This window comes from Papio anubis, chromosome 6 (genome assembly GCF_008728515.1).
Source record: "Papio anubis isolate 15944 chromosome 6, Panubis1.0, whole genome shotgun sequence".
NCBI classification, from domain to species: domain Eukaryota; kingdom Metazoa; phylum Chordata; class Mammalia; order Primates; family Cercopithecidae; genus Papio; species Papio anubis.
Window position 1 is genome coordinate 59,368,666 of NC_044981.1, and position 23,989 is coordinate 59,392,654.

The 23,989-nt window shown below is 35.1% G+C and overlaps 1 protein-coding gene across 1 annotated transcript in view; it reads right to left on the bottom strand.

The window, feature by feature from the left end:
• Window positions 1-321: 321 nt before the first annotated feature.
• LOC101026297 (protein eyes shut homolog) overlaps window positions 322-23,989 on the bottom strand; it is a 74,803-nt gene continuing 51,135 nt past the window's right edge. The window contains exons 2-3 of the mRNA XM_031667687.1: window positions 16,470-16,584; window positions 322-1,102 (exon numbers count right to left, since the gene is read on the bottom strand). Of these exons, the coding sequence (XP_031523547.1) occupies window positions 863-1,102; window positions 16,470-16,571 (342 nt within the window). The 5' untranslated portion in view covers window positions 16,572-16,584 and the 3' untranslated portion in view covers window positions 322-862. The remainder of the gene's footprint in view (window positions 1,103-16,469; window positions 16,585-23,989) is intronic.

The following is a 23,989-nucleotide window of genomic DNA, read 5'->3' on the forward strand; positions in this document are numbered from 1 at the left end:
CTTGTTTCTGTCTACCATTTTTTAATCCTGTTTTATTGATAAAATTTCTCTCTTTTCTACACTATGTATGGAGATATTTACTTTTATGGAGTCATTATTGACTGCTTGATAACTTGCCCCTTGAAGATACTGAGGTTAATTAATTAAAATATTTCCTGTGTGATTTGGTCAATTTTTCCTTGACCTGAATTATTGTAAGTTGTATCTGTTTCAGCTTTCATTCTGTAATTATTTGTAGCCCCAAAATAAAGAATTCTCAGATGACAGAAGAAAATTGGGAATATGTTTTACACTGTTCAAATGAGACTCCCTCAGGGTTGATTCAGTTAAGACATTTAAGTGGAGCAAAATTAATTTTAATTAAAATCTTCTTAAGTTTATAAGCATGATAAATCTGCTTCAAGAAGCAAAAAGGATATAGGATTGCAAATAAAAAGAGAAAACAGATATAATTTTGTCTTCATCTCTAATCTTAGCAATCTAAGCAGATTCTTTTTTGGCAGATGAATAAAAAACAAATATAAAAATTAATAAATATATCAAAATCATCACCAATGAATAATAGCCTCTCATTCATATTTATAAAAAGCTGGAACACCTAGATAAAAATGTGGATGCATTTGAAATTGCCAAAACCAGGCCTAGTTACCTAGTTATTGTCAGAGTCTGAGAATCTCTTGTCACTTGAGCTACAATATGTACATTTCTTTGGAAAAACAAGAATTTACCACATGTGTGCATAGTCTAGGTGATGCATAGAAAAACCTGAGAGTCCTGGACTTGTCTTTTCCCTCTCTCAGAGGACAATGCTGCTGGCTCTTATTGTTTTAAGAATTTGGAGTCATGCAGTGTAGGTTGGGAATCAGGAGTCTAGTACTGACCTGAGGCAGGTGCCATTGTTGCGGCACAGATGATGAGCACACCAAGGGACATGGCAGTTCTCGATATTCTTTCCACGTCGTGCTTCATCGATGATAAAGAATTCTTTGTTGTTTACTTGAAGGTCTAGAATGCAGCCCCTGAATCCATAAACAGGACCTGCTTTCTTATGAATTTGAACATTTTCAGGAATATGACCAAGGAACATTGATTCAAAATATACCTGTAGAAAAAGTAACAACAAAAAATAGGGTGTTGTCAGATTATGTGGAAAAGATGTAGGATGTTTGGTTCTGTAATTAGATGTGTTTTAACGTGTTTTTCTGTGTAAAACAGGTTGCTGCTGTTGGTTAGTTTTGTCACTTCTACTAGGTGGGGAGATAGACTGTTTTAGAAAATGGTTCTTTTTTATATCTCTTTTTTATCTCTAACAATATCTAATAATATTTAGCAGAAAATTAGACACTCAGTAAAACTCGCTGATTGATTACTTTGAAATGATTTTTCGAGCTGATGTGTTTGCATTTTAGTGTGAACATTCCCAAATAATAACTAAATAAGAAAATAAAGCCATGTTAACTAATTGTTGTTAGATGTTGAATTGTTTTCCCTCAAAATTCATATATTGAAGTTCTAATCCCTAGTACCTCAGAGTGTAACTTTAATTAAAAATAGTGTCATTGCAGATGTAATTCGTTAGTATGAGGTCAATACTAGAATAAGACAAACCTATAATCCATAGGATCTTTTGGACATTTATTTATTTTTATTTTTATTTTTTTTATTGGAAAGGAGTAATCTTTTTATTTATTTTTTTTATTTTTTTATTTTTAATTATTATACTTTAAGTTCTAGGGTACATGTGCATAACGTGCAGGTTTGTTACATATGTATACTTGTGCCATGTTGCTGTGCTGCACCCATCAACTCGTCAGCACCCAACTACTCGTCATTTACATCAGGTATAACTCCCAATGCAATCCCTCCCCTCTCCCCCCTCCCCATAATAGGCCCTGGTGTGTGATGTCCCCCTTCCCGAGTCCAAGTGATCTCATTGTTCAGTTCTCACCTATGAGTGAGAACATGCGGTGTTTGGTTTTCTGTTCTTGTGATAGTTTGCTAAGAATGATGGTTTCCAGCTGCATCCATGTCCCTACAAAGGACACAAACTCATCCTTTTTTATGGCTGCATAGTATTCCATGGTGTATATGTGTCACATTTTCTTAATCTAGTCTGTCACTGATGGACATTTGGGTTGATTCCAAGTCTTTGCTATTGTGAATAGTGCCGCAATGAACATACGTGTGCATGTGTCTTTATAGCAGCATGATTTATAATCCTTTGGGTATATACCCAGTAATGGGATGGCTGGGTCATATGGAACTAGATGTACCATATGATCTTTTGGACATTTATAAGGACTTTTATAAGGACAATAGTCTTTTTTAGGACTTTTATAAAGAAGGTTGGATACAGACCAACTGGCACACAGGGAGATTGCCATGTGAACAAAAAGGCAGAGATCAGGGTGATGCATCTGTGGGCTAAGGAACATCAAATATTGCCAACACCTTACCAAAAATGAGTTGAGGGGCATTAAACAGATCTTTCTCAAGTCATCATATGGAAAGAACCCTACAGTTCTTGAGTTTCTAGTTTCCAGAGCTGTAAGAACTATAAGACATCTCTGTGGTTTAAGCCACCCAGTTTGTGGTACTTTGTTATGGCAACCCTGACAAACTAAGGTAATCACAATATATTATAAATATCCTAAAATATGAGCAAAATGTATGGTGCTTGCAAATAGTGCTTGGAAAATTGAAAATGTTACCGTTTCCTTTCTCCAAAATTTGAACATAATATGCATGAGAAGTAGAACTTTGCTTGAGTAATACTCACTTTCTTAATTCACATTTTATTCCAAAATCAGATCAAGAAAAGACTCCTGCTTTGAGAAGACACAAAAACATCACATCATCTTATTGGGATTACTGGCTAGCCATATACAGAAAACTGACACTGGTCCCCTTCTTACACCATATACAAAAAGCAACACAAATGGATTAAATACCTAAATGTAAAACCCAAAACTATAAAAACCCTGGAAGGCAATCTAGGCAATAGCATCCTGGACATACGAACAGGTAAAGATTTCATGACAAAGACACCGAAAGCAATTGCAACAAAAGCCATAATTGACTAGTCGGATCTAATTAAACTTAAGAGCTTCTGCACAGCGAAAGAAATTGTCAGCAGAGTAAACAGACAACCTAAAGGATGCGAGAAAAATTTTGCAAACTATGCATCTTACAAAGGTCTAATATCTAGCATCTATAAGGAATGCATACAAATTTACAAGAGAAAAACAACCCCATTTAAAAGTGAGCAAAGAACATGAACAGATGCTTTTCTAAAGAAGATATACATGCGGCCAAGAAGCATATGAAAAAAAGTTCAATATCACTGATCATTAGAGAAATGCAAATCAAAACCACAATGAGATACCATCTCACACCAGTCAGAAGGGTTACTATTAAAAAGTAAAAAAATAACAGATGCTGGCTGGGTTGCAGAGAAAAAGGAACACTTACACACTGCTGGTGGGAGTGTAAATTGGTTTAGATATTGTGGAAAGCAGTATGGTGATTCCTCAGAGTTAAAAGCAAAACTACCATTTGGCCCAGTAATCCCATTATTGGATATATACCCAAAGGAATATAAATCATTCTACCATAAAGAAACATGCACCTGAATGTTCATTTCAGCACTATTCATAATAGCAAAGGTATGGAATCAACCTAAATGCCCATCAATGACAGACTGGATAAAGAAAATGTGGTACATATACACCATGGATGGAATAATATGCAGCCATAAAAAAGAACGAGATCATGTCTTTTGTGGCAACATAGATGGAGCTGGAAGCCATTACCCTCAGCAAACTAATGCAGGAACAGAAAACCAAATACTACATGATTTTCATTTATAAGTGGGAGCCAAATCATGGGAAATTATGAACACAAAGAAGGAAACAACAGACACTGGGGTCTACTTGAGGGTGAAGGGTAGGAGGAGAGAGGGGAGCAGAAAAAAAAAAAAAAAACTATTGAGTGCTAGGCTTAATTCCTAGGTGATGAAATAATCTGTACAACAAAACATCATGACGTGGTTTATCCATGTAACAAACCTTCACATGTACCCCCAAACCTAAAAGTTAAAAAACAAAAAAAAGAAGTCACACCATCTTAAAGGCAACCAAGCCATTTATAGAAAATTAGTAGAATAAAGAGACTTTGTAAAATTAGGGTGTTGATCTACCTTTATTTGATCAATACATCAGGGCCACATCTTACAAGGGAGTTAGTTCTAAAGATGGCAAATAATATGAATATTTCGTAGAAGCTAAATTGTCTTTGGAAATCCTTTAGTCACCACATTGGAGACTAACATGCTTTCTCCAGATAATTCCAACACAGCTACATATTTCCTCCAGCTTTGGAATAGCTTGCTGTTTTTTCAGTGCAGCTGTAGATGAAGCTGGCATTTCATGTCATGTTGTATAAAAACCCTAGAACCCCCCAGTGTGTGGTGAGATGTACCACTGTCAGACACAAGAGGAAACTGATACTGAGTACAATAAATTAACTTCTCACATCTGATGTCCATTGCAGAGCTTATGCGCATTGACCAGAATGATGTTAAAATCACCATACATGATTTAAGTTGCTACTTGATTTCTACTTTCCCACCCTCAGCAACATATATAATTGAATTCTCATAATTTAGATGTACATGAAATGCAGATACTCTCTGTAAGAATTTATGAGCTACAATTGAAGTCTAAATAATCTGGAAATAAGACCCTGCTCTTCAGGGCTGTTAGGCATATGGCAAGTAGATGCAGCAACATTTGTGTGGGAAACATCTCTGATATCCCAGTTCCCAAAACACACATTCATACCTCAAGCTGACATCTGAAAAGTATTTAAATTGGTATTACAGATACAATAAAATGGAACACTGTCATTGCCAGAATTAAAAAAACTAAAGCCAAATCATTAAGTTAGGGGTCTGGCGGGAGGAGAGTATGAGAGATGCCCAGCAATATTGCTTTACGTTTATACTAATACGTGCTGTTTTCATGCGGATGTACTTTTAGAGAGCAGAAGCATGTTTAATTCTAGGAAGAGCAAAGCATCTCCATGACCCATAACAAGTCAAACTAACTCTGTATTTGAGATCTGGTTATTTTTAAAAGACTGAGTCTCTGCTCCTAAGGGCGTCTTTAGTTCTTTTTTTTTTTCCTGAGTATTTCTTCTTATTTGGATCCCAGAGGGTGACTATCTTTGGGGATGTTATGGTGGAAGCTAAAACTTTCAAGGTGTATCAGTAGAACTGTCACATCGCATAGGTGTATTTCTGTTTGTTTTCACATTCTACAAACTATTAGCAGACCTGTCTATCAGCTAAGGTAAGTGATCCATTGTTAATACAACTGGGAACTATCATGAACTTTCGACTCTGCATCCAAAGGATGACCTTCCTCTCACCGTGGATCTCTGACATCTTTGTGTATTGATCACACACCTGGAACAGTGAAGCTTTCACTGTTTTGACAAGTGTGCTGTTTTAGCACAAAACTGGTAGAGAATGGAAGAATACTCTCCTTTTCTGTCGGTAGTAGGAAGGTATGAAGGAAAGTCTATAGAGCTATCAATGATTTATTAGACCATTAAAAAACACCCAAACAATGGAAGTAGATGGCTCTTGTATTTTTTCTGATGTGAGACTCATGCTTAGTTGGAGTCCTGAAATGTCTAAAAAAGCAGATGCTGTTGGCTACACATACATAACCATTAAAATGGTCGACTTCTTCTATTCTCAGACTTTCAATTATACAAGAGATGACTTTTGTGTGTATAATTATTCCTAAGGAGATGGATCTTTAAAATAAGTCTTTTCTAATAATTCCTTGTGAATCAGACTATGAAGAATAAAGTCTGACATCAAGATATGATGTTACAAGATAAAAGCACAGAGAACAGACATAGACAATCAAGAAGGAATTATGAAAATAATAAAAAATATCAATGATAACTGAGGGAAAAGGACTCCATATCTGACAGGAGTGAAATGAACACTTCCTTTCCTTTCAGAGTTTCTTTTTAAAGGAAGAATATATTTATTCTTTTATAATACATACGAATAAAATAAGAAAATAGGCAAAGGGGAAGTAAAATTCTAAAATCCAGCAGGCAGGAGAGAGGGTAGATAAGAAGCTGTCCTATTTATTTTTTTGTTTTGTTTTAATTTAAATTTAGATGTTGGAGTACTGCATATCTTTCTGTATTGATATCCTGATTCAATGTTTACTTTTATTTTACATTCTCAATTCTGTGTCTGAAGTTAAATGACTTGTGTTAACAAAATATGGGGAGATGATTATAAAATACTTTTTGGTTAAAATTAATTATCACTTGCACTTGTCTTTAAGAATATGATGACTTACAATGGAAACAAACTGGCTTTTATTTAAGAGTCATTACCATTTTTGGTTTGTAACGTTATTTGAATTGTATAGAAACAAATTTAAAATCAGAAACATTAAGTTTTGGAATAAAGATGGATAAGAAATGTTGGATAAAGTGTTTCAGAAGGATTTATTGAAGTAACTTTTCACATGTTAAAAAAGCTTAAATTCTTAAAAATTATTTAAATGAAATAAGTGAAAAGGGATAAAAAATAACACAAGCAATATTTATCAAAATTCCCATTCTTTTGCAGTTAAAGGATTGCTCTCTCCCTCTCTTTCTCTTACTTTGCCCTAAAGTATAATAATCTGTGAGCATATGATATCTTCTATGTTAATTTATATTTATTTTTAGGACAGAGCCTTTGCCCTGATTATCTTGGGATTCTGGGCGTCCATCAAAGTGCCTTGAAAATAGGAAGTTTCATGCACATTTTTTACAAATGACCCTGTTTCATGAAATCCAATCCTGCTTTTCTTCAGACTCTTAGTTGTCTTTAGGCCTCTTTCCCTGTGTTTTGCTGCCTTAGAATCTCGATATTTTTCTAGATTCAGCACATGGGATGTCGTTATAAGATCCCACTCAGAATAAATGTTATATTATTATTCTAATATGCCCTTCTATATTTAATATATATATATGGCATAGTGCATAGGACAGTAGCTCACACAAGGTTATTTCTTTAAAAATTTGATAAATATGAGTGAAGTTATTATTGATGTTATGATCAATAATGCACAGTTAATATTTGATTCTTAAGGTTTTCTAGGCTAGGAAATGTTCTCAAAATAGTATCTCCTCACCTTGTTGAAGGGACAACTAAACTTTAGAGAAACAATGATAAACTGAGTTGCTACTTTGTGAACACATTGATCTAGGGAAGTGTAAATAGAAGTATGTGGGATTACTCTTGTCCATAAAGAAATTAAATATAATTTAGAGAATGAAATAATAAAAAAATTGTTGCAAAATAATAGCATATAGGTCAGCAAGATGGCAGAATAGGAAGCCACAGATCCTCCTTCCCCTGTGGAGACACAGATGCAACAAAAATACATGGACCGATTCCCTTTGTGAGGATTTAGAAAACAGTTAAGAGGGTCCTACATGTCAGGTGATTGTGAAGCCAGCTGTATCAAAGCTGTAAGGAAAATTTATGGCATTCATTCATTACAAGTCCACTCCCTAACATCGCATGGCATAATGAAGAGAAAACTCCTTGCTCCCAGTTTTGACTTGGGAAGGGAAACAGAAGACTTAAACATGTCCAGCATTCAGACTCTTTGGGGAGCTGTCTGAGTGACTGGCTTTTGCCTTTTCTGACTCCGGAAAGGGTACCACACTGGGGATCACTAAGAGCAAAGGTGATGGTTTGGACTAATATGCACTCATTCACCACAGTCTCTTGTCCCGGCTTAGCATGGGATCAGAGAAAATTCTCACCTTCCACCTTCTCACCAGGGAGGTAAAGTAAAGAATTAGGGCATGCATCCAGTGTTATGGCTTTTGGGGGGCTTCTGTCTCACTAGTTTCTGTCTCACTTGTCTCAGAATGCTGATGGGACCTGGCTTACTCTCAATATCTGGGGACTACTGAGAAAAGAAGAGTGTTTGGAGGCTTATTCCTGCTTCAAAGGACCCAGGGTAGAGAAGACAGAGGCTGGTATAGCTTGGTGACCTCTCCCTCAGGAGAGAGTGGGTAAAAGAGTGGATCATGTACCCAATGTTCTGGTTTTCAGAAGGCTGCAAGAGACTAATTTCTATCTTGTTTGATTGAGAGTGCTAATGGGACTTGGCATACTCTAGAAGTCTGAGGGCTTCTGAGACTAAGAGAGATGGGCAGCTTGTAGCATATCCAGAGAACCTATAGTACCATATACAGAAGGTAAAGGGAGCAAGAGATTATGAGCTCCTGAAAAAAGAAACTGGAAAATCACTTTAATTTGGAGTCTGCATGCACAAGTTCAGAGAAGACACATCCATAGGAAACATTTGAGAGGACTGCAGACTGATGGTTAAAGGTCTTTCCCTGTGCAAAACGCCAGTCCAAAAAGACTAGAAGAAGTGGATGTTTTATCAAATGTGTGGATTCCACCACAAAGTTAGAAAGCAAAGGAAGACAGAGGAAAGCATGGCATAATCAAAGGAACAAAATAAATCTCTAGGAGACAACCCTTTAAAAAGAGATCTATATGAATTACCTGACAAAAAATTCAAAGTAACCATTTTGAAAATGTTCAATGAAGACAGAAAAGTGATGCTGAACAAAATGAAAATATCAAAAATGAGAGAAAATATGAAAGAGAACCAACCCAAAATTTTGGAGCTGAAAACTGTAATGCCTGAATTTAAAAATTCATTACAGAAGTTCAACAGCAGTCTTGGTCAAGCAGAAGAAAGAATCATAAAATTCAAAGACAGATCACTTGGATGTCACAAAAGGAGAAGAGAGAAAGAAACAAAGAAAAAGCTTATTCATAGAAATAATGAATGAAAACTTCATTAATATGGCGAAGAAAATGGACACCCAGAATCAAGAAGCTGAAGTAGTCCAACAGAAATGAACATAAAAAAGTCCACTCTGAGACATACTATAGCCCAAAACAGAATTTTAAAAGACACACAAAAAAGGCGAGTTTTCATGTAAATGGGAGCTCCCACAAGACTATCAGTAGATTTTTTCTACAGAAACCTTGCACATCAGGAGGGAAAGGGGTGATATATTTAAAGTGCTAAACATTTTTTAAAGGAACCTGCAAACCAAGAATACTGTATCTGCCAAAACTGTCCTTCAAGAATGAAGAAGACATAAAGACTTTCCCCATAAACAAAAACTGAGGGATTTAATCATTAGATCTTCCTTACAAGAAATGCTAAAGGAAGTTTTTCAAGTTGAAATAGAAGGATACTAGACAACAGCACAAAAACTTATGAAAGTATAAAACTTGCTAATAAAGGTAAATATGTATACAAATATAGAATACTGTAATACTGTAATCATGGTGTGTAAATAAATTTTGGAATTTATTTATTTTTAGTTTGCATTATTTTTTATAGTTGTTATTTTTATGGTTTTTATTCTGGAATATTTTCTTTTGAAAGATATCAACTTATTTTAGATACAAAGGGTACATGTGCAGGTTTGTTACATGGGTATATTGCATGCTAACTTTAGGAATTTAGAAATTAAGGGCAAAAGTATAAAATAACTATAATTATAAAATATGTTAACATGTACACAATATAAAATGAAGTTATTTTTATGATTAATAACATAAAGAGTGTGTGTGTGTGTGTGTGTAGGAGCAATAAAGGAATAGAGTTTTAGTACGTTATTGAAGTTATTATTAGGTTAAAATATACTGCTATAGCTATAAAATATTTTGTGTAAGCTTCATGGTAACCATAAAAAATATCTATAGAAGATACAAAAAAAACAAAAAATAAAATCAAGTTATGTCACTAAAAAGTCAAAAAGGAAGAAAGCAAGAAAGGAAAGGAGGTTCAAGAAAACTTGTCCTGCAAGAGATTCACTTTAGATTTAAGAATACATACAATCAGAAAGTGAAAGTATGGAAAAATATATTCCATGCTCATATTGTTAGGATTTGTGTCCCCACCCAAAGTCTCATCTTAAATTGTAATCCCCTAAATCCCCTTAATCCCCACATGTCAAGGGAAAGACCAGATCAAGGTAATTTAATTGTGGGGATAGTTTTCCCATTCTGTTCTTGTGAAAGCGGCAGTTCTCTTGAGATTTGATGGTTTTATAAGTGTTTGGTAGTTCCTCTTGTGTTCATTCTCCTTCCTGCCGTCTTGTAAGACAGGAAGGAGAATGTAATAATACGTTACATTAAAACAAACGGGAAGATAACAATCACAGAATCATCTCAATAAATGCGAAATGTCATTTTACAAAATTAGGACTCTTTCATGAAAAAATACTCAGCAAATTAGGATTAGGAGGAAATTAATTCAACAGAATACATATCATACTCAATGGTGAACATCTAAAGCTTTTCCTTCAAGTCGAAGAACAAGAAAAGGATGCCCATTCACTGCTTTTATTGAGCATAGTCCTAGAAGTCCTGGCTGGAGCAGTTAGGCAAAAGAAAAAAAAAAAAAAAAAAAAAAAAAGGAAGAAAATGCATCCAAATAAGAAATAAAGAAGTAAAATTATCTTTGTTCACAGATGACACTATAATATACATAGAAAACCTTAATGATGTCTCTGACATACATGCACACACACAAAACTGTTAGAGCTAACAAATTTAGCAAAATTTCAGGATACAAAAATCAGCAAAAAATTAATTACACTTCTATGGACTAATTATTAAGTATCATAAATAAATTAAGAACACAATTTTATCTATAATACATGGAAAAGGATAAAATAGCATAAGAATAAACTTAAGAGGACATAAAACATGTAACTTAAAACTACAAAACATTCTTGAAAGAGAAAAAAGGCACAAATAAATAAGAAAGACATTTTACATTCATGGAACATCAATAAAATGTCCATACTATCCAAAGTAGTCTACAGATTCAATACAATCCCTACCAAAATTCCAAAGATATTTTTACAAAAATTGAAAAAACAATGCTGGAATTCGTATGGCACCAAAGGATGCAAAATAGCCAAAACAATCTTGAGAAAGAATACAAAATGGCAGAGGTTCTCACTTCCTGACTTCACAGTATAGTACAAAGCTATAGTAATCAAAAGTGTATGGTGCTGGCATAAAGGCATCTATAAACCGATGAAACATAATAGGCTATAAAAAAATCGCATGCACACATGGTCAAATGATCTTTGAAAAGGGTGCATGTGGAAAATAATCTTCAACAAATGGTCTTTAGAGAACTGGGTATTCACATGCAAAAGAGTGTCATTTTATAACGAGCAAGCATTTGGCATATATCTGAAAGATGTCTTGAGGTAGTAGAAAATTCAGAACTTAGCTGAGGTACAGTCACTGAAGATATCATAAAATGTAAAATATTCTATTCTCAACCAGTATGCTACACTGCTTTAACTTACAATATATAATTATGTGGCATTAAAATTCTGATACATCAGTCTAGTGGCAAACCGTAAGTAGGAACAGATAAATATGTTAAATCTGCTTATGCAACAATTACTCTAATGGGAGTAGGAAATAGTGCATGTTCCCAAGGATTCTCATTATTTTAAGAATGCCCCAGGAATTCCCTGTTAGTCACAAGTAAATTATCTTCCACTAGTAACTGAGAGACCCTGAAAGGCCTTGAATTCCTTTAGTTTTCACTAAGGCAGTTCCTGACAGGAGAGCTTCAGCAACATCTTGGATTGCAAACATTCTACTGACCGTTATATTGACTATAATAACAAAAGAATGAAGACAAGTTCACATTCTAAGGAAGACTCTAGACCACTTTCCACAATATTTTCCACACAGGAAACTATTTTCAAGAAGGTAACCCCTACTCATCATCAGGAATCAATTTGTTCAGCTCTACGATAATGTTTTCACTGAATCAGTAAGACAATCAATAATATATTTTCCTTTGTTTCTTCTGAAATCCCTTTATTGTATGAGAAAGTAATGGTATAATTTAAAAAGCAAGGATTTAGAAAACTGAAAAAATAAAATTGGATCTTTATCTTACACTATACATAAAAATCTACTCAAAGTTGATTAAAGACTTAACACCCAAACCATAAAACCCCTAGAGGAAAACATGAGAAAAATACTTCATTAGTTTTGACAATGATTTCTTGGATATGACACCAAAAGGATACACAACAAAAGCAAAAATAGACAAGTGGGACTATGTCAAACTAAAAAGCCTCTGTGCAGCAAATAAAACAATTAACAGAGTGAAAAGGAAAACTACAGAATGGGAGAAAATATTTACAAACCATATGTTTGATAAGGAGTTAATATCCAAAACATACAAGGAATTTCTATAACTCAATAGCAATGAACAAACACACAAATCAGACAAACAAAACCCCAATACAACCTGATTAAAAAATAGGCAAAAGACTTGAATAGACATTTTTCCAAATAAGACAACAAATGGCCAGCAGGTATATGAAAAGATGCTCACCATCAGGGAAATGCAAATAAAACCACAATGAGATATCACATTATACTTGTTAGGATGGCTATTACCCAAACCAGAAAATAACAAGTCTTGGTGAGGATGTGGAGAAATGGAAATTTATGAGCACTGTTGGTCAGGATGTAAGATGATACAGCCACTATAGAAAATAGTATGGGGGTTTCTCAAAAAATTAAAAATAGGACTACCATCTGATCTAGCAATACCACTTCTCAGTATTTATCCAAAAGAATTGGAAATAGGATATTGAAGAGATTATTTGCACTTGGATGTTCATTGTAGCATTATTTGCATTATTCACATCATTTAATAGATAGAAACAACATAAATGTCCTTTAATTGATAAATGAATAAAGAAAATATGGTATAGTATGAGCTCACTTATATGTAGAATCTAAAAATGTTGAATTCATAGAAATAGAAAGTACAATGGTGATTGCCAGAGACTGGTCAGGAATGGGGATAGACAGAAAAAAGAAAAACATTGGTCAAAGGGTACAAACTTCCAATTTGATAAGAGGAATAAATTCTGGTAATCTATTGCATAGCATGGTGACTATAGTTAATAATAACATTTTTAAAAACAACTAAATGAGAGGATTTTCAATTTCTTACCACAAAGAAATGATAAATATTTGAGGTAATAGATATGCTAATTTGTCTAATTTGATCATTCCACAATGTATGCATATATCAAAACACTACATTGTACCTGATAAATATATACTATTATCTGTCAATTAAAAATATGATAAAAGAAAACGACATATATATGTAGATATTATGGAATATTCAATTTTATAAAAGAAGGAAATTTTGTCATATGGTACAACATAGATGAACCTTGAGGACTTTATGATAAATGAAGCCAGCCACAGAGTACAAATTCTGCATGATTCCACTTAAATAAGGTACAAAAAGTAAACTCATAGAAGCAGAAAGTAGTCAGAGGTTGCAGGGAGAGAGAAATGAAAAGTTGCTCTTCAATGAGTATAAAGTTTCAGATAAGATGAAAAAGTTCTAGAGAACTGTTCTATAATAATGCATATGTAATTAACAGTAATGTACTGTACACATAAAATTTTGTTGCTTAGTAATAGTTGCAATAGAATAAAGGAAAACATCATATGTCACATTCAGGACGTGTATCCCAGAACTTAAAAACAAAAGAAAACAATAAATCACATTAGAAATAACAAAAAGTAAATATCATATAAAATGTTGTGAGACCACATAGTTTTGGTTAAAAGCATGGACTATCTAGTGAGAATGTCTGGATTTGAATCCCCAAATAGCGGTGTGATCTTGGGCAGGAAACTCATCCCCTTTGTGCTTTATTTTCCTTCTCTGTATTTGGAGATAATAATAGTATTTACTTCGTATTTTTTATATAATTTAAATAAATAATTTAAAATATGAACAGTGCTTAGAACAGTATCTGGAACATATATTTTGGCTATTATTATCAGAATTAAGAATAAATTTTTACTTTTTACTTTCAAAATTACCAAAAAACCCTCTAAATTATTATAGGTGTTTTTTCTTATCCAATCTAGAATATCACATTTCAGATTTCAGACCCTTCGGTGTCAATCTGGCTTTGTTTTGGGTTTATGTACTGAAAAATACTATCTTGTACATAATGATTCTTTGAATATACTTAACAATCCCTACTAAATTATAATGAGTAGAGGCAGTGCTGGAACCTATTTTGATATTTTGTGCCAAAGTCCATGACTCTTAAAATTAAATAGCTTCAGCTCGCAAAATTTTCAGTTCTTGTATCTTTATTCCACAAACCTCCATCATTCTCCCACTGTAATAATAGAGGAAAAGGCAGTAGAAAAGGTATAACTCACAGTTGGAAGCCACCTTTAGGTGTTCTTTCTCAGACAGGATCCTGCCAGAACTTGGAGAGAAAGGGCCTGTGCCATAGAGGTTGGCCCTTAGAGGCTGTAATATACCATAACTCTAGGACTGAAGTCTATCTGAGAGAATCTCACCACATATAGCCTCCATAAGAGTGACCAAATTGAGCTTTGGGGTTAACACAAGTTAGAAGGCAGCAGTGATTCACCCAGGCTTAGGAGCACTTGAGTTGGGCTAAACTTAAGGAGGCAGAGAGCTATAAAAGCATGTGACAGCTCCTGTAGTGGCAGCAGGGAACAGCCATTGAGGCTTTAGAGTGCCTACATTCATTCTCTCTTTACCACCCTAAAATTATCCGGATTATTTTCCATTGATATAGTAAATTCTACTCCCCTGTGTTAGTCTCTGCGTGTGCATGCGCATTGCTTGCAGCATTCTGATCGGTATTTCATTTGGTCAGCCTAAAGGGCAAGGTAACTGATTTGTCAAAGAGGCTATAAATATGTTCTATTTAACATTTTCAACAACAAAAGGATATATATATATATTTTATTTTATTTGTTTTTTGAGACGGAGTCTCGCTCTGTCGCCCAGGCTGGAGTGCAGTGGCCGGATCTCGCCTCACTGCAAGCTCCGCCTCCCGGGTTTACGCCATTCTCCTGCCTCAGCCTCCTGAGCAACTAGGACTACAGGCGCCGGCCACCTCGCCCGGCTAGTTTTTTTTTTTTTTTTTTTTGTATTAACAAAAAGGTATTTATTGAGCATTTACTGGATTCTATTTGTTAAATATGTGATTCATTAATGTAGAAGTTAGTAGCATATTTTTTGCTATTCATAAGAAAATACAGATCTTTCAATATAAAAAATGGGCAACTATAAGGAGTGAATAAAGATGTAGTCATACTGAATGCTTTCCATTTTTCATTACGAGTGACTCATATATTTTCCACTGCTTGAATATTCCATGTCTTACATCTAAATGTGTGGCCCTCTCGGGATCTAGAATGACGTTTTAAAACCTAAAAACAATTTTATTCCTACCCTAACAACACACTTGAACAATTTTGAGTCAGCTGCAGTAGCAAATGAAGAGCAGTACAGTGCATTATAAAGGAACACAAAAGCGCTGGGAAACAGAGCCTGAGGTAGAGTCTCCTTTCTTATCACTATACAATTCTGGTCAGAAAAGATACTCAGTGTCCCCCAGCTGTAGAAAAGAGAGAATCATTCTACCTTTTCAGCGTTCTTGCAGATATTAAATGAGATAATATTTAAGGCCATAGTTTGGAAAATGTAATGTGCTTATACAAATGTTAGATGTGATTATGTGTTTCTTTTGGATGCCTATATATATTCAAGAGACTATATAGAAGAAATGAAAATAAAATGAAATTTCCAATCATTAAGGCAGTGCATAGTGGCAACTTTAATGTCTACCAAAATTAGAGCTCTAATTATACAGATTAATTATCCATGATGATCAAAGGAACTAGGAATTTTTACCATAAATGTATTGCGATAAAGTTACACTAAGAAGAATGTTACCAACCACATCATTAAAACTGAAAGAATTCAGCAAATTGCCTGGTCTCTGGAGGGACAGACATTCTCTCTTCTTTTAATTTAGACTCATTCAATGTTTCTAAGAGAAATTTTCTGGCCAATGCAAATCTGTAAGACTGGGAACGACCTTTTAAAATAGTGTAAGTACTATCATATATTATAAAAACACAAGTTTTAAAAAATTGGCATATTTTGCTAATCTTTCTCCACTCTGGAGCTGTCTTTTTAAAAAAAAACAAAAACAAAAAAGTCAAGCACAATATATTAAATCCAAAGTGTGAAAGGAAAATAAGTTTATTGTTAAATTTGATAAAACTTTTATAGTGACAGGCAACATTAAATAGATTTAATCATCCCTAAAGTATGAGTTGAATTTTCTGGTGCTTTGTTGAGAGTTTTTACAAGGAATCTGTTCAATTAAGAAATATGATTACTACTTAGTAATGTAAAAAATACTTATCTGAAATACTGAGGGCACAATTAGTGTTTGGAACTGGATATTTGCATACCTACCTGAGAGGCATGGGAAATCTCTGTGTCTTTCTTCTGCACTGGAGGTTTTCCATCTGCAGTCATTTCAATCATACAAACAACTCCAGGGCTGCCAATAGGCATTGTGTGGCTAAACCTAAAACAGAAGAGGCCATTATGATATGTGTTATTGGCAAGAAAGGGGTAACTTCACACGTGGATAGTAAGTGCTTCTTCATTGAGAGAGGTACTTTCTGGATCACAACAATCCTGAAATATGGCCCCAGCCAAGTGTGGACATTTTCAAGTAGACAAAAGACGTATTTCTTTTCTAACACTGCGTTTTATTTTCCTTCTCTCCTGCTGACTTTAAAACTGGACATGGAATGCTTTCAGAAAGTTAAACCTCCCACAGAATAAAAAGAGCTTCATGTATATAAGTAGATATTGATAAATTTTAAGTGCTAACTGGGATTGACATATGGTCTCACTCATGTAGGAGATTGTTGGACAAGTAACATCAATGTTAAATGATGCTAAACTCCCTAGGTAAAAATTTCCCCTCCCTGGCCTACAGGGAAATTGAAATGGAATAAGAAATGAAAGGCTGCATACCCCTGAGTAGTGAGATTACACTGTGATACAGTTATCAGAACTCAGAAAGCATGCTGCTAATGTACCGGCTGGTACTGTATCTCAGAGATAAAGAAAAGTATAAGGTTAAGGGAGTTTGTAGAATGAATAGCAGAAATGGTCAATACACAACTGAAAATTTATCACAGTTTATAGAATGATGCAATCATATGAAAAGGTACATATACTAAGGTACTTGGCATACTTTTAAAACAGTTTATTTAGAGTTTTAAAAAAATTTCAAACAATATTACCCCGGCAGCTGTTGTAACAATAGTAACTTGCATTGTTATAAAGTTTATTTCATAGAGATAATACAAATATGTTCACTGATATTAACAGTGGCTGTTTCTGCATACTGAGAGTGTGGATGATTTCATTTCTCGTTCTTGCTTATTTGTATTTTTTACATTTTGGACAATGATCACACTTTGTTTTTACTTTTTATTTTGACCAAACTTTCTTGTTTGCCTGGGCCTGAGGCATTTCCCAGGACATGGGACTTCCAGTTTTTTCTTTTTCTTTTTTTTTTTTTTTTGAGACAGAGTCTTGCTCAGTCGCCCAGGCTGGAGTGCGGTAGCGAGATCTTGGCTCACTGCAAGCTCCGCCTCCCGGGTTCATGCCATTGTCCTGCCTCAGCCTCCGGAGTAACTGGGACTACAGGTGCCCACCATCATGCCTGGCTAATTTTTTTGTATTTTTAGTAGAGACGGGGTTTCACTGCGTGAGCTAGGATGGTCTCGATCTCCCGACCTCGTGATCCACCCACCTCGGCCTCCCAAAGTGCTGGGATTACAGGTGTAAGCCACCCTGCCCTGCAGGACTTTCAGTTTTAAAACCAGAGACGTTTCTGGCAGACCTGGAGAAGTTGGTCATTTTATTTTTCAAACAAAAAGTCAATTTTATTAAACAATTATTGGTTAAATAGTAATAATTTTTCTTAAAATAACTTTGTTGACTTAATTGAATTAAAAAACAAAAAAAAAACCCCTAAGTTTCCTCTTTCTCTTACCCCTCTTAAAGGCACAGCTGTGGGCTGGTTCCTTCTCCTCGCGTACTAGGTAATAAGAATCTGATATGATCCTTCCAATAAATCATTCCACTACCTTTTTGGCTTCCACTTTAGTTTACCAAGGTCATTTCTAATTCTGATGAGATCACTGTTAAAAATTCTTGAATTCTAAGAATTTCCCACTTAGTGTGAATTTTGTACTGTAAAAATATATGAAGCATATTTGCCATCAGTGTGGATATGGCCAGGTTGATATGTATGGAGGCTTTTATACTGGGGATGGAGAGAATTGCTCTCAGGGAATGCACAAGATCTCTGCTTTTCTCATTCAGAGCTTGTTGAAATCTAACTTGGAACTGAAGCTCCACCAAAGTAAGCTATTCACTCTATTTGCTTTCTGTTATTCCTTCTTTTCTCCCCCTGACCCTTCCACAAATGATGGTTTATATTATCTCCCTGGTTTATGAACTATGTTGGAAATTGATATGCTAAGTCTTCCAGAATTTTTTCCACATGTTGATTCTTATGTTCACTTTTATGATGTCTCATGCTTGCTTATAGACCAAATTGTGTCATAAGAAACAAAAAACCCTATAAACAAATGAGATATTATGCCACATAAATCATTTGAGGAAAAGCCTAAGAGCATATCCCTTATGCCTCTCAAGTATTGCTGAGTCTAATGATTTAAAGACTTAAGGATCATATTTTGAGATAATCTGTTGACTGGCTGAGTGATCTTAGGCAAACCACTTAACCTTTCTTCCCTGAAGTGTGATTATGCACGGAAGGGAGATAATCATTCTAAGCTCATAAATGGTTAGTGAGAATCACATTATTTAATGTACATAAATCATTCAGTGTTAATATTAAAATCCAAGTTAAAGCAATTATTTGCTGACTAGACAGGGATCTCTAAAGAGATTTTTGTAAAAATAAATTACACAGTCAAGTTGAAGTGTTCATCCACTTCCACTAATATTGCTCATAATGGAATTCAAAATCAAATACTCAAGTTGCATTATTTTAAAAACTAAAATTCGATGAAACAGACTTTTTTTTCAGTGTCCTTAACATTTTTGCACTTTAGATTTACAATTTTTAGGTATACTTAGCAATATTGGTGGAAACATTCTGATCTGGAAAAGACAATTTATTTGTAGATTTTTAGAAGACCTGCCCAAATGGAAGTTCAGGTTATCTAAAACACATGAAAGGGCTGCAAAAAGGTAAAAAAAAGAAGAGTTCATTTCTTAATTAATTAAATCAAGTAATTTAAATAATTTATCCAGCTCTTAAACAATAGAATAATAATAACACAGAAAGACATTTGTGTGAAATAGAAAAAGAGATACATGTAATTTGAATTACATAAGATAATTTTAATAAAAATATGCAGAGGATAATACCAGAGCTACTTTTACTAATATTAACAGTGGCTATCTCTGTATCCTCGTGATATGGGAGGCAGGCAGGGAAATGCTGGGTAGAGAAGGGCAGGGTTCCTGGCAAGGGCTCCACCCTTGGGCCTATGCCCACGAACCTAAATGAGAACAGACACTCCTATTTTCATGCACAAATGTTGCATTTTCCAAGACCACTCTGGCCCACCATGCCGCCTATCCTGTGCCCACATAAACCTGAGACCTTAGCAGGCACACACAGAAGCAGCTGAATGTCGAGACCAATAGACTAGCAGACCAGCCATGGTGGAACAATGTAGCAGAGAAAGAGAGAATAGTATTGATGTCTGGATGCCAAGCGGAGTTTGGCTGGGGGCTGTCAGAGAAGAGTCCAGCCCCTGGGTGGCCCGACTCCAGGGGAAGACCATCTTCCCACTCCATCCCCACTTCCAGCTCCCTTCCATCTTGCTGAGAGCCACCTCCAGCACTCAATAAAACCTTGCACTCTTCCTTTGAGCCTGTATATGATCTGATTCTTCTGGGACACTGGGCAAGAGCTCAGGATACAGAAGGCTGTCACAATGGCCCCCTGCCCTTGCAATAAGGCAGAGGGTCCATTGAGCTGATTAACATGCAAGCCACCCACAGAGAACCAAGCTAAAGGAGCACACTGTAACACATGCCCACTTGGGTTTTGGGAGTCACAGACACCCACCCCTAGATGCTACCACGGGGCCGAGAGCCCAAAGCACTCGCCCTGGCTTCTGTACCTGCCTATCTGCATGCTACTTCTAGGGATTTGAGCTGCAAGGTGACCAAACAGGGGAGCCATATCCTTGTCACACGTCCTGTGAGGGGAATCGGGGAACTTTCCTGTTTCACTGGGAATGAAGATGATTTTTTGTGTATGTGTGTGTGTAGAGATAGGGTCCCACTATGTTGCCCAGGCAGGTCTTGAACTCCTGGGCTTAAGTGATCCTTCTGCCTTTGCCTCCCAAAGAGCTGGGATTGTAGGCATGAGCCTCTGTGCCTGGCCAGAGGATGATTTTTAAATTGTGTCTTTTGCTTATTTGTATTTTCTAAATTTTGGACACTGAACATATGTTTTTCAATCTTATCTCTTAAGGAATTCAGCTTTTATTAACAAAATAATAATTAAAGAATTTTCCAACGTTTTTCTGTTGTTTCCTGGATTCCATTCCTTCCTTCTAGGTACACCTATGTACATAATAGCCAAGATTTGGAAGTAACTTAAGTGTTCAACAATAGATGAATAGATCAAGAAAATGTGGTACATATACACACAATGGAGTACTGTTCAGCCATAAAATAGAATGAGATCCTGTCATTTGGAACAACATGGATGGAACTGGAGGTCATTATGTTAGGTAAAATAAACCAGGCATAGAAAGACAAACTTTCTCACTTGTTTGTGGGAGCTAAAAATTAGAACAACTGAACTCATGAAGATAGATAGTAGAATGGTTACCGTAGGCTGGGAAGTATAGTAGGGGTCTGAGGAGCTGGAAAGATTGTTACTGGGTACAAAAATACAGTTAGAATAAGATCTACTACTTGATAGCACAACAGGGTGACTATAGTCAATAATAATTGTATGCTTTAAAATAAAAAACACAATTGGATTATTTGTAACACAAAGGATGAATGCTTGTGTTGATGGATACCCCATTTTAAACTGATGTGATTTACACATTGTGTATTTGTGTCAAAACATCCCATATATCCCATAAATACAGACAACCACTATGGACCCTCAAAACTTAAAAATTAAAAAAAAAATTCCTCAAACTTTGGAAAATTTTTACCTGAATCATCTTGAATATTGCTTTTTGGTATTCTCTGAATGATATAGTTTGGCTGTGTTTCCACCCAAATCCCATCTTGAATTGTAGTTCCCATAATCCCCATATGTCATGAGAGGAAACCAGTAGGAGGTAATTGAATCATGGAGGTGGTTACTTCCATGCTGTTCTTGTGATAGCGAGTCAGTTCTCATGAGAGCTGATGGTTTATAAGGGGCTTTTCCCCCTCTTTACTCTGCACTTTTCCTTCTTGCCATCACATGAAGAAGGACATGTTTGCTTCCCCTTCTGCCATAATTGTAAATTTCCTGCGGCCTCCCCAGTCATGTGGAACTGTGAGTCAATTAAACCTCTTTCCTTTATAAATTAGCTAGTCTGGGACAGTCCTTTATAGCAACATGAGAATGGACTAATACACTGAACACTGAAATCTCTATTCGTAGAACTTATGTTAGACATTTTTTGGAAAGCTGTTAAGCAGTCCTCTAAACTTCTTAATCTTGCTTTTACTCTTAAAAAAAAATTCTCTTAATTTTTCTGTCTGACTTTCTTCTTAGGTGTCATTTTTTTCTTCAACTGTTTTTAGACTAGAGTTTATCCTATCTACTGAGTTTTAAATGTCTATGATTTTTTTATTCTCAAGATTTTGAATATATTTCTTTTTTTGTGTTTAATTTCTGCTTGTTATGCTTTTATAACTTTTCCCCTATTTTAACTACTATTTTAGTATACTTTCTTGTAAAATGTTATTTTTAATTGAAAACATTGGAATTCAGTTTCCACTCTTTAAATGAGGAACAATAAGTGTTATCAAAGTTTGAATCACTTTTTTTTTTAACTTTTATTTTAGGTTCGGGGTACATGTTGCAGTTTGTTATATAGGTAAATTGTGTGTCATGGTGTATAGATTATTTCATCACCCGGATAGTAAGCATAGTACTGTTAGGTAGTCTTTTTGACTCTCATCATCCTCCCATCCTCTACCCTCAAGTAGGCTCCAGTGTCTGTTGTTTCCTTCTTTGTGTTCCTTTTGAGCTAAGCACTTAATGTTTAGCTCCCACTTGTAAGTGAGATCATGTGGTATTTGGTTTTCTGTTCCTGCATTAGTCCACTTAGGATAATGTCCTCCAACTCCATCCATTTTGTTGAAAAAGACATGATCTCCTCTTTTTCTGGTTGTGTAGTATTCCATGGTATATATTTACCACATTCTATTTATTCAGTCTACCACTGATAGGCATTTAGGTTGATTCCATGCCTTTCCTATTGTGAATAGTGCTGTGATGAACATATGTGTGCATATGTCTTTTTGGCAGAACAATCTATATTCCTTTGGGGATGTACCCAATAATGGGATTACTGGGTCAAATGGTAATTCTGTTTCAAGTTCTTTGGGAAATTGTCAAACTTCTTTCCACAATGGCTGAACTAACTTATATTCCCTGCAGCAGTGTATAAGAGTTCCTGTTTCTCCACAACCTTGCCAACATCTGTTATTTTTTGACTTTTTAATAATAACCATTCTGACTAGTGTGAGATGGTATCTCATTGTGATTTTGATTTGCATTTCTGTAATAATTAGTGATGATGAACTTTGTTTTATATGCTTTTGGCCACATGTATGTCTTCTTTTGAAAAATGTCTGTTAAGTTTGGTTAAGTTCTTTGCCCACTGTTTAGTGAGGTTTTTTGTTTTTCACTTGTTAAGCTCCTTACTGAATCTGTATATTAGATCTTTGTCAGATGCATAGTTTGAAATATTTTCTTCTATCTTATAGGTTGTCTGTTTACTCTGTTGATAGTTTCTTTTGCTTTGCAGAAGCTCTTTGGTTTAATTAGGTCTTATTTGTCAACTTTTGTTTTTGATGCTATTGCTTTTGTTGTCTTTGTCATGAAATCTTTGCCAGGGCCTATATTTAGAATGGTATTTCCTAAATTATCTTCCAGAGTTTTTATAGTTTTGGGTTTTACATTTAAGTCTTTAATTCATCTTCAGTTGACTTTTATATACAGTATAAGAAAGGGGTCTAGTTTCAATCTTCTGCATATGGCTAGCCAGTTATCCCTGCACCATTTATTGAATAGGCATCCCATCACTTTTTTTGTCAACTTTATTGAATATCAGATAGTTGTAGGTATACAGCATTATTTCTGAGCTCTCTATTCTGTTCCATTGGTCTGTGTGTCTGTTTTTTTTGTACAAGTACCATGCTGTTTTGGTTACTGTAGGCTTGTAGTATAGTTTGAAGTTGAGTAACATAAAGCTTCCAGATTTGCTCTTTTTGCTTTGGATTGCCATGGTTATCCTGGTTCTTTATTGGTTCTATATGAATTTTAAAATAGTTTTTTTCTAATTCTGTGAAGAATGTCATTTGTAGTTTGATAGAAATGGAATTGAATCTGTAAATTGCTTTGGGCAGTATGGTCATATTAGCAATATTGATTCTTCTTAATCATGAGCCTGGAATGATTTTTCCATTAGTTTGGGTCATTCCCAATTCCTTTCAACAGTGTTTGTGTGTTTGTAATTCTCCTTGTAGAGATCCTTTACCTCCCTGGTTAGCTGTATTCTTAGATATTACTCTTTTTGTGGGTCTTGTGAATAGGATTGCATTATTGATTTGGCTTTCATCTTGGATGTTTTTGGTGTATAGAAATGCTACTGATTTTTTTATGTGGAATTTTTTTATCC